Raw genomic sequence first — 12,441 nt, forward strand, 5'->3', positions numbered from 1 at the left:
ATTCTCTGTTTCTCAGAATTACGTAGAGCAGATGGTAAGTGCATTCCTTGCCTCACTGTAAATCTGAAATGCTGCACTGGGCATGTCCTTTTATTCAAAGAGCTATTTGGATGACTTAAAGCACGTATATAACGCATCTTAGCATTTCACATATCTTGCCTTAAAGATAAACCTGACAATTTGCATGAGCTAGTTCAAAAGAAAGTAGGAAAATGGAGAAGTCAAACTCTGCTAAATCTGCAAACCCCTCCAGCTCAGTTGTGTGTTATTGCTGTGTCTCCAAAGGAAAACCTAGCCCAAAATAAAAACATTAGCCAATAGTTGCTCCATGAGATATTAGTACAGCACAGAGGTTCAGGCTGCTAAAGGACCATTCACCTGAGCTCCACATCATGCAGTTTAGGGCAAAAATATAACCAAGATATAAAGTGTTGAATTTCACTTTCCTCAAGTCTCCAATCTTGGAAAACTAATGTATATGCACTCCAAAATAGGAGCTGAATTTGGAAAAACACTGACATATGATGTAAATTCATTTCAAATTTAAATTCTAGAGATATGTTTGCAATTATCAGCATGTTGTTAAAGAATCTCATCCTGAGAATATCAAATAGTAATGTGAAATACAGTGTTACCATTTTGAGAACAAAGGGGCCCTGAATGAGTAATCAATAGCAACTGGCAGAAAATGAGGCATTAATTATGATCCTCTCTAGTGTTTTGTCTCAAACAAGGTTTCATTAAATATATTGTGCTAACCTGTATATCCTCAAGCCATTACCAATAGATTTGATCAGATACATTTTTGGTCTGTTTCAGGAGGAGGAAAATATCAGAATTAAAAAAACCAAAACAACATCCAAACTGTTATATGGTAACTTGAGCATTTTTTCTTGATCAATTTAAAGAAAATCAGGGGTTGCTAATAAAACATCTCAGGAGAGGATCCTCTAACAACATGCTGATAATTGCAAACATATTCCTCATTTTAAAAAAATACTTAGATCTTATAATCTCCATACAGTCTCTTGAAAATTTAATTATCATCTCCTATACCTAAAGTATCATGCAGGTTTGAGAAGATAATGACAGTCATCCATCAACTGCATCCTGCCAGTGTAATCAGGCTAATCTAGCTCACTGGAGTAAAAACCAGCTACCTAGGGTACTAAAATAGTGAAGTGACACAACATCATACACAAAATAACAGACATTTAGTTTTACTGTCTTCCCAACTAATGTTAACACTGAAAAATATCAAGGTATAAAAGTAATCTCCTTTCACACCAAAGCTTTTACGGATCACCATGAGCTGTTTATTCAATGTGTATACCCAAGCAGAACCTGCTACTATGGATAATTCCGTTTATGTGTAAATATACTGAGACTGAGCACAGTCTCAGACAAGGGAGGGAGAAGGAAGAAGTTATTTCAGAATTCCATGTATGCTTTTTTTAAGCAGTGGGAGGAGTAAAGATTACATGCAAACGGAAAGAAACATTTTGTATTCCTTCTGCATCTAGATGGCTTTAAAAGCACCCAATTAATACAAATATTTTGAACGAGTCCCTCCCTTCTCCTTTGCAGGAATGACTTCCCTGCACCGATGCCGCATATTGGCAGGACTACAAATTGTGTCTTATGCTTCTAAAAGCGGCACCCTGCTGATGTTAGTGTCCAATCCCTGAGGTTGTGCTGGCTCAGCTTGTCTTTGCTTATCCCCCCCGGTCAAGGTATTTTTGCGTTGCTGACTGAATTCTAGAAAGGCATTACTAAGCATTGTGATTACGGGTCAGGCTCCCCTCCCTTCGCCTTCGAATCTTTTCACTACATTATGAAAACAGTAATTTGGACAGCTTCCTTACTGTGATTATACAAACGCAGAAGGTTTTTGGAGAACTGCAAAATGTCAGAAGAGAAGCAGCTGAGAGGTTAGTCATCTACTTTCTAATTTTTTTGGTACTGGCCTTCCTGCTTTGCTCTATGATCAGAAGATAGGAGCATGAGAAGTCAACATTGTAATAAAAGATTTTGTGCTCAGTCTTATTTACAGAAATCAGACTATGGATTATAAAGCTCAAACTATGCTTGCACCTGTTTCTCCCTCTGCATCTTCAGCAAAACGATTTCAGACCATCACTTGAATGTTTCATGGGTATGGTATGGAAGCTGTACACCTCTGCAGACAACCAAGAGAAAAATCTCACTCGCTCCAAGTGCCAAGTCAGGACATGTGTAACACAATGAGGGTTCAAAAAACAATCACTAATATCACAACCAGGTAATTGTTAGGATTTCACATCACAGACATAGCTTTCACTCGATCATACGTAAAAACAAAGTCCAATACTAGGGTATGAGTAAAGAGATAGATAAGCCCATCTTAGGCTGCAACCCCCTCCCCTTAATAATTGTTATGCTCCTCCCCCAGCCCTTTAGAAATCTGTGCCATCAGGAGCACTATGGTCTTGAAAAGCACTTACCAACACAGCTGAAACCCATGGCACTGAACTACCCAACCTGCACTGAAGAAGAATCAAAAGAGCAAATCTGTCCCATGCTTCTTCCCATCCACTCACTACCGGCTCAAGCTACAGCGTCTCCTAACCCATCCCAGGCAGCACATGCTAAGTGACAGGTTGCTTACACCACTCATACACCCCCCTTGCCAAGTCTACTCAGGTCCTGCATTCATCTTGAGACCAGATGCAAAGTTTGCGAGGGGACTTTATCCCCCTGTCAAGTAAGAAAGGAAGGTAAACGGGGGCTCAACATACTGGAGTAGTTACAGACCAAAGGAATACACACTTCAAGAAAATCCAAAGGGCAAACCAGCTCATCCAAACAGATAGCTATGGCTGACAGAAGACAAACGAGCTAACCTTTTCCCCACCCTCCAGTAATGCCATAAAGGTGTAATTGAGAAGCACCCAGGTCTGAGGCTGTAAGATTAGCTGGAGATAAACAGTAATTGGTCAAAGAAATTGTATTCGCACTCCACATGTAACACGCTTTTTACTTCCTTATGCAGCAGTGTACAAGATAGCACGCATACACTGATTTACAGGATGATCATTTCATTATGTCTGATTGTATTTAAGGTAAAGTTAACAGGAAGCAAGAAAATTTGCCAACTTTAAATCGTGTGAGAAAGAGAAGGGGAAAGACAAGTAACACACTGTCTGCTTAAGGCCTTCCAAAAGATTGCTCACAGAACTGCTCCCTCTTACAGCTAGCATCACCCCCCAGCTCTAACTAACTCCCAACACCTGCTACCCGCTTCAATCCAGGGGGATGTCTGCCCTGATTAACTTCAGGTAGTCACCTCCAGCACTGGAAAAGATATCTAGTTTGCGCCCAGCGCATTTTTACTTTCTAAAAAGGTTCTGCAGGCTCCTTATCTGCTAAGAAACATGAGCTATTGCCCCAGTAGCTCAAGAAATAATTCACTTCTAATAAATCGTAATCAAGAGAAAGTTAATATTGCTTGATTTTACTTGAGAAGTAAAATGAAGCAAAATAAACTCAAGTTTGGACATTCCATCTGCCCTTAGACCATATATGCCTCTCCCCATCCCAGCCTTTTAAGACAGTATCAGCTGGCAGAATCCAGAGTTACTGCTTCAGTTAACAGTGTGGCAGCCTTTCTTTTAGAAGCCGTGTTTCTTAGAGATTGATAGCTCAGCTGTAAAAATCTGCTTTGGGGAGACATCTGATATCAAAGGTGTCAGGGAAGGGGAGATTAAAAAGAGAAAATTTACAAAAAAAAAAATCAGTTTGTCAGCTTCAAAGTTATATTGGTAGTAAGAACCCTACACAAGCACAAGCCTTTTATACTTCCATAACTCAGTATTACTCAGATTTAAACAGACATTATGTTCTCCACACTGTTTCTAAAACTACGCGAGGAAGGAAGAGGAGCAACTGGTGCCACTACTTGCAGTCTTTTCTAAGGCCTCACAGATAAGAACAGTCTAGAATATAATGTAGTTCTCTGCCTTGTTGGAAAGATCCATCTGAAGCATCTTCAAAATGACTGTCAGCAGTGAGCGAGAAGAGCTTTCTTGCTGCTGTTTAATATGTACATTAGTTTAAGAAAACAAAGAAAATACCTTGTGGGTCCATAGCTGATGCAATCTGACATCTTCTATTAGCACCAAAGTAAGCTTGATTTTTTTTTTTTTAACTACAAAATGGTAGACCCTCTGTAGCACCTAAGCTTTTTATAATTAGCATGCTTAAATTATGCATATTTTCTTATTGTGCACAATTACATTGAAACATATAGTCTATATACATGTATTTACTATTTTTATTGTCTGTGTTACATGTTTGGGTGTTTGGTTTGGGTTTTGTGTGGTTTTGTGTGTTGGTTCCCCCCCCCCCATTTCAAGCCTGGTACTTGAAGAAAAAAAAGCCCGCAGGGCAAAGTACTAGCTACAAGGTTTAACCTCCCATTCTCCAGAGAGACTCATCCACAGTCTCGCATCCCTTTTGCCACAATATTACTACTTCTACTGTCTACCACCTTCATGTGGTCTAAATACGCCTATTTCCAATCATTCCCGAGACAAGCTATTTACATTTTTCTATTAGCTTAAACCCTTTCATTAGTTCCTCCTTCTCCTTTTCAAACCTTTTCAGTAACATCACAATATCATCGGAGCAGATGGCACATCCTCAACACAGACTGTTTAATTATTTCTCTCAAGGAAGCCAAGTTGGGATAGAAGTTGTAGAGACAAGCAATAAAAAAAAGTTTCAAGATATAAACAGGATTCCTACAGGAAGAAATGGAAACTGCAGAACTCAGTGTGTGCAAGAGGGCTTGCATATGCAAACTTCAGACACACACCAGGTTGCCCATGAACAAACTACAGGGTACTCACTGGCCCTACAGAGAAACGCTCACTACATTTGTTCTAGTTGTCCATTACTACTTTCACTTTCAGCAACACATCTGGTGCTCACTATCCCTGGACATACAATGCCACAGTAAAGCAGGTGAGTGGTCTAGTACAATGGCCCTTGCATTAAAGGAATGATTTCTTAAAAACGTAGCCAAGCATCCTAGGAGCTACTGCAGACACACTACCATACTGCTATTAAGGGTACACCTGCAGATCCAGAGAGGCTTGTTTGGAAGCTTTTGTATGCTTACACAACAACCATGTTTTAAAATGTGATAGGCTACAAACACCTCCTTGGACTCACGTTTTAAGTAACAGCTGTCAGATACTACTAAAACACTGCTCTATCCCACTATTCACAATCACTCTTCTTTCACTCTCATCACTTCAAGTCTTTTGTTCTTACAAAAGATGTATTTCAAATTACATTTTTCATACTGTTCTTTGCTTTTCCATTTCTGTCAGTAAATCTCATTTCTGCTTCCCACATACTTTTTTATATATGCTCTTACCTCCTATGATTCACGTTTTTGCCTGTACTCTCATTCTTCCAGCTGTTCAATGTTGCCCGATGCTTTAGTAAAAAAATCAGTTCATCTTCTCAATTATATACACATACCTTACAATTATAGTTTATGAACATATTAAAAATACTTTAAAAGTTTTGTTTAAGCTGGAACTGGTGTTACTCAGTTCTGTAAGTTTTTCCCTGTGCAGCAAGCTGGTATCTACATCCTACTACAGATACTTGTTTTCACTCTTGCTTGCATATTCCCTACCACCTTACCAGTAACAAAAAAAAAAGCCATTTCTGCCTATGCACAATATGAGTGAGCTTTTATGTTCTCCCTAGACAAGTCCAATTTCTGGAGTTCTACTGTCATTACAGTGCTCAACCTGTGAGATAGTATCTCAGAGCACACACTCTAACAGCTACTTAGCCAGGCATAGCAAGACTGTAATTTAGACTCGGCTTTAAAGTCTCCTTAAATTTGAAAGAGGCAAATTACGGGCTATGCAAAGGCAAAGTAACATACACTTGCAAACGCTTCTTTTGCCAAAGTGACTGTCTGTTAAATTGACCAAGAAAGTGACAGTAAAGGCATTTTTTGGGTTTATTTCAAAGGTCTGACAGTGTGTTTGTTAAGAAGCAACTTAGGTTTTTTACACAAAAACTTCTTAGTTTGTCAAGTATGTAACAGCCAATAAATACAGCTTTTCATGCTTGTAACTTTACTCCTTAATACATGCAAACATTTAAAGTTCCACATTAAATTGTGAGGAAAGTTGTCTTAGGTCAATAAACAAAGGTGGCAATTTATTTTTAATAAAAAGCCAACAGTGTGAGTTCCAGTTGTTCAATATCTATGCTGTTATTAATTCTGCAACATTTTTCAGCACAAGTGAGTCAGGCATACACAAATCCAGTGTTTTCCGAGTGGCACACTATATGTTACTGTCTTGAATCACAGCAAAGGTGGAACATGGATGAGTTTATTCCAACCTAAAGTACGTAGAGAAGATCAGGGAGAAAACAGCTACTTCTTTCCTCCAAGGTTCTACACCCAAGTAAAAGCATACGATTAAATTAAAAAACACAAAACATGCTCTGAAGATGCATAAAGGCCACTACATCTGTCTTAACATTCCAGTAAAGCATACAGCTTTTTCCTCATAAAGAGGAAATTACTAAATCCTGAAAAGTTGTCTGAAACAATGTTTTAATATGTTTACTTAAAGTATATTCCCATAAGGAGCACTAAGTATGGTACTAACGTGCATAAAACCTTACTGCCGTACTGCAAAATTCAGGCTAATTTAATAATGCCCGATGTGCCTTACATCATGTTGCAGTGATGCAATAATGTGCTGCTCAATGAGTCACCTCACATTAGCTTCACAGCACTAAGGGAGCTGACGGCTATCAAAAGGAAAATGCTGCAGCAGTATTACTGGAAACATTTGAGGGGCCAGCTTTCTATTGGATTTGTTTTCTTCATCCAAAGCAAAGGATTCTGAAGCAGCCTGATTTATTACCAATATGCACAAAACATATAATAGCAGAAATGAGTTAAAAATCCATCTGCCACTACTAAATAAAATACATATAGTATACAGAGTACCATATAAATTCGTCACATGCTCTCTATGTAGTACCCTCTATTTCATACTATATGAAATATATAGTAGCATATGTGTATACATCCTGTACTGCACAGAGTAGTATAATTATATTTTATGCAGGGTTATATATAGTTTTACATAGACTAAGTGAAATTTATTTAGTAAATATAATCCAGAGGTCCTTCCAGCAATCATGTATTCACAGATTTATCATCAATTAAACTTTTTTCTAAATGGGTTTAATAATATTTAAAGTGCCCCATCATGATATAAAACACAGAGATTAGAGAGTTAGAAAAATAAATTAAGATGCATCTCTTCATAGAAAGGTCACACTTTCAACCAAAGCTGGTGAATGCCTCTTCAGTTCTTGCCTAACATCCATTACATTCAGCACTCAATTATATCTCCTTTTTCACACGGGGTAGTGTGAGGGCTTGAAACTGTTATGAAGGGAGGGTAAATGTGTTATCTCCACATGTCAGAAAATCCATAATGTCTATTTTTCATGCATGATTGTTTAGAATTAAAACAGAACAATAAGTAAATTATTTGTGACTATCCCCTATCTTCAGCCTAGTGGTGCCAGTGGGGAGAGACTTTGCCAGGCACATGAGAACAGGCACTGTCAGGCTAAAGGAGCATCTCCCTCCTCTCCACCAATTAGCCGGGGCACTTACAGGCTCATGGGGATAAAGTTAGCTTCTGTGAAGGCCCACAGAAACAATTAGAAGAATTGGACTAACAGCTACACGTCTTGCACATTTATCTCAATTTCACTTTGAAAATAATGCAGATTCCTGGCTTTCTCAGAGCTCAGACCTGTCAGAGCAATGTGCAGTGACAGCTGGGTACCTTTCTGATGATATCGGAAATGGGAGTCATGCATTCATATCTGATCTCCTTTCTTTTACACAAGCTAGAGTTCGCAGTACTAAATTACACATATGTAAAGAAAACCCTCTCTATTACAAGAAGCTTTCTGAAATCTTCACCTATATCCGATTTAAGATATGCAAAAAGATGCCCTTCCCAAATCCGCAGTTACACAGCCAACAGGAATGGTGGAATCCCCCACAAAAATCACAAAAAAGCCCTCCTCCTCCAATTCAAAGACAAATAGAGATGTGTCAAGCCACACAGCATTGCATTTCATTCTGACAGCAAAACAGTTTTTTTACATTCCTTCTACAAGCTGTCAGTTCTTTGTCCAGGTAAAAGTTTGACATTCATCTAAACCAGCTCTGTGTGAGCCTCAATTTGTCACCTTACCCATCCACTTAGAGTCTACGGACTCTGTGAAACATTGGAGGGGAAAATAAAAGGTGGTAAGAGTTGTAAAGGTGCAGAACAAAGCGAAGACCTGTCAGAAGGAGAAGGAGCACATGCAGTGAAGTACAAATAAAAGCAAAAAAGAAAGGGGATTCAAAACTGGATTGCAAAGCGCTACACAAGACAGGTTTTAATGTAGCGCACAAACACACATCATTACCCTTATTAACACTAAACCACAGAAAAACAGAGCTCAAGACAAATGCAGTTGGACACTTATTTGCATGAAATGGCCCAGTGCAAAGTGCTCTAGTCTAGGATGTTCCTTTTTGGCCTGCTTAAAACACCCACTGGAAATTAAACCTGAATGTATGCACTTCCTTTTGGTTAAATATTCATAAGTTAGCCACATTCACACTCTTGTGATTATACCCTATACCTATATCTGCTCTACACAAGCTGCTTAGATTTTTAAGCTACAATGAAAACCAATCACACTACCTCCTCCTACAGCCTAAATATAAAGCATGTAGAGCTAAGACTCCATACAAATTACTGCTGAGATCATTTTCAGTAACGGGTGAGAAGTGATACTAAGAGTCTTAAGCATTTCAGTTCACAGTAGTCTTGAAAATTTTCATTGCAACCCCCTTTAAACTTAATAGGAATTAACAATTAAAACATCACACATCCACACGAGATCATTAATGCCATTTCCATCAAAAACATATGGAAAGAACTTTGTTAAGAAAAGAACAGGTTTGAGAGTACTTGGAGAAGTTAGATATTTTCACTTCAGCTCTACCCAACAAAAAGAAAAAGAATGGGGTTAGTTGGTTCGCTTCAAGGCAGAACAAAAGCAGTGGCTTGTAATTACTCTTTTTGGAAGCATTTGGAGGAAATTTCACTTTTTTGAAGGAATTAGACTCCAAATGCCAGCAGATAACGAAGACATGGATTCAGCTGGAATAAACTATGTAAAACCAATATCACTTCCTTCTCAAATAGCAGGTCTTAATGAGGCTTTTAGTACCTTCACATTTCACAGGTGAACTAAGGACCCAAGGACAACAGAAACGATGCTGAATACAGAACATGGCTGTTTAAAAAACCATAGCTAGGAGTTAATGATCGACGCCGGGTGAATGCATTAACTGAGACATTGCAGACGTCTGTTTTGGGCATCATTCCACCTCCTAATTAGTGACTTGGATGAAAGATGAAGTCCACATTTACTAAATTCTCAAAGCAAATAACCCAGAAGAATCTACAAATGCAGTTCAAGCCTGGAATTCAAAATTGCACTGATGGACTTAGAGGAGATAGAAAAAACGTGTTAAAAGTAAGAACATGTTTGTATATGGAACCTATAAAATGAAAAATATAGACTAAGGAACAACAAGCTGGCCAGCGTTACCATAAGAAGATAGTGGGAAATTTTAGACCAACATCAAACAAACAGGTATCAAGGATGGGATATTAGTCATGAATAAGACAAATAACACACAGGAAAAAATTAATGGTATTGTCAGAGAGACTCAAGAAATCTCTTTTTGTCCTAACGGTAAGGCCGTTAGATGAGGTTCTTAACTTAGTTTAAAACACTGGAATTCCCTAGGATTGTGAACCCCCTGGAGAACATCTGTAGCAGAACATAAGCTTTTCTACCCACACTTCAATCTGAGAGAGACCCTGTTACATATCCACTATTAGAAATATACTGCACTGTAATCTGCACTATACACACCACTGTAAAAAGCAATTCTGTTTACATCTTATCTTCTCTAACGATGCCGTATGATCTTATCAACTGGGTTTCCAGCCTCTACAGACTTAGGAATATAGATTCCTTTCCCTGTCTGTAAAACAATAGTGAGATGTTTTAATTACAATGATATTTAGATAAGGCGTCACAAAACCCAGCATGGTCATGCAGTCTCCTCCACCTCCACAGATTTTTAAGAGCTGACTATGTGAGCATCTGTCAGGGACAATGCGGTTGATTCTTCATTTGGATTGTCAAAATGACCTCTCAGGATGGCTTTTGACCTTCTCTATGATATCATTCAAACACCATAGCTACACTGAGAGCTGTATTTCAGGCACTGCCATGGATTTATGAGAAAAATAAAACAAAAAGAAGATGCACAAATCATACCATGTTCCAAGTTATCCAATTATTTCAAACACTGTCAGATTTAACTGATAACACTGAATTACAGTAATAAGCTATAATTTATCATATACATCTAAACAGAATGAAAATTTAATTGAAAGTTAACTCTGTGGCCACTTTCTATTATCCTGAATATAAAAACAAAACAGATTTACCTATAATTACATTTTTCCTGTATGCTAAAAATGGTTAAGCAAGAAGAAACCATGGGAGAGGAAATGCTAGAAAGCATATCAAAAGATATGAACAGAACTAAAAGTGATGTTAATAGAAACAAATATGTATATATATTTGGCTTTAAAAATAGCTACATGTAAAACGTTAATATTAAATGGTACTAGACATAAACAATTAGGAGATAAAAGCATTTTCCTCTGCAAGAAGCGAAACAGAAATTACACTCATTACAGCCAAGCTAAAAAGATTTTTATGCAAAGTTAAACACATTTTCCAATACAGAACATCAGCTTAATGAAAGTGTGATGTGGAAATTAATTTGCTTCCAAACTAATGTCAAATTTACGTTATATTTAAATACAGTACATACAGAGCTGTTTGAACAATAGTAATAACACTAATACAATGTTTCACTGTCTAGACTGGCAGTAACGTGAAGCCGTAACTTGAACTCAAAGAGGTATACTGCTTTTCGTGAGAAGGTTACTGAAAGCTCACCAAAACAGTTACAAATGGGGCTTTGTTTGTCACATCTGTGCTGCAGAGAAGTAGTTAAGGCTACTAGAACAACGCTTTCTTAACAGGGGAAGCAATGTTAGGACTGCATTACCACATGGTGCTGCCTATTCACACTTCCCAAAATACTAGTTGAAAGACTCAAAACCAAGATGTCAAACTTATATACTAAGTTTTATCCTCCAGAAGACAGACATTCCTGAAAATACCAGTTCAAAGCAGACAGTCTAGTTACAGTAAAATTAAAAAAAGAAAGATTCCTCTTTAAGAAAACACGTTTAAGAAGTGCATTTCTTAGAAGTAAAACCATAATACATTACTTAAATCTTTTTTAATAGATACTAAGTGTAATCAAATGCTGATTATACTTTTTAAACATTCACACTTTCTGTCCATTCAAAACAGACTTCTAAACAATGATCACCGGAGTATGCATGATGTGGCTCATTTAGAAATAACACAGAAAAAATCCTCACTCCAAAATGAAGATGTAGAAACATAAACCCAAAGTTCCCTTAAATAAAACACACAAACTCACAAAATAATGCAACATTACACCAGATAACCTAATTGTTCTAAGTTGAAAGCCTCATGATACTGTTTTCCTTAAAAAACGCATATGATCTCCACTCGGAGCAACAGTTCACTAAGGAAGTATAGTCAGCAATTACTGGTATTTTTTCACAAATTCTGTGTGAAAAATCCGAGTATCACAGCCTAATCCCTGATGCACAATCAGTTCTGGTCTGCAATTCTGATTGCATTCTTGGAGAGAGGAACAAATAACTGTGAAAAGTAAGAAAAATACACACAACTGGAGCATGTTGCTCAGTAGTTTCAGACTAGTAATAACCTCCCTTCCACGAAAAACCTATGACTTGCTGCTCATGAGCTACAGAACTGGTTCCTCTTGCACATAGCAACAGTATCTCCTCTAAGTAGATGTACATGTGCAAGGCAATTTGGCCACATGGAACACAGAAAATTTACTCTGCAAATTGTGGAACACATTCTTGTTTATTATGTTTTGTAGCCTGACACATTCAAGTAACTTATGGTAAATTTTAGTTCAGACAACTCCATTTGCTTTTAGTCATCACCATACTTACTTGACAGCCTGGTAACCCCGTATCTCTACCATACAATGGAAATGGACCTCTATCTGAGGTTTTTCCTAAAAAAGAAAGACATTTGAAATTAGGTTATTTTAAAAATCTGCTAGATATCGAAATCAGTTGTCTTTATATATGCAGTTCCAGAAATCTG

General features: G+C 37.7%; 1 protein-coding gene across 1 annotated transcript in view; it reads right to left on the minus strand.

Annotated features, from left to right (window-relative positions):
- The window catches only part of LOC104515015 (transcription factor 12-like), a gene marked incomplete at both ends in the record, with an annotated part of 113,893 nt that overhangs the window by 8,423 nt on the left and 93,029 nt on the right, over window positions 1-12,441 (minus strand). The window contains one exon of the mRNA XM_010158842.1: window positions 12,285-12,349. Within this exon, the coding sequence (XP_010157144.1) occupies window positions 12,285-12,349 (65 nt within the window). The remainder of the gene's footprint in view (window positions 1-12,284; window positions 12,350-12,441) is intronic.

The sequence above is a fragment of the Eurypyga helias genome, unplaced genomic scaffold (assembly GCF_000690775.1).
Source record: "Eurypyga helias isolate BGI_N326 unplaced genomic scaffold, ASM69077v1 scaffold14719, whole genome shotgun sequence".
Taxonomy (NCBI): Eukaryota; Metazoa; Chordata; class Aves; order Eurypygiformes; family Eurypygidae; genus Eurypyga; species Eurypyga helias.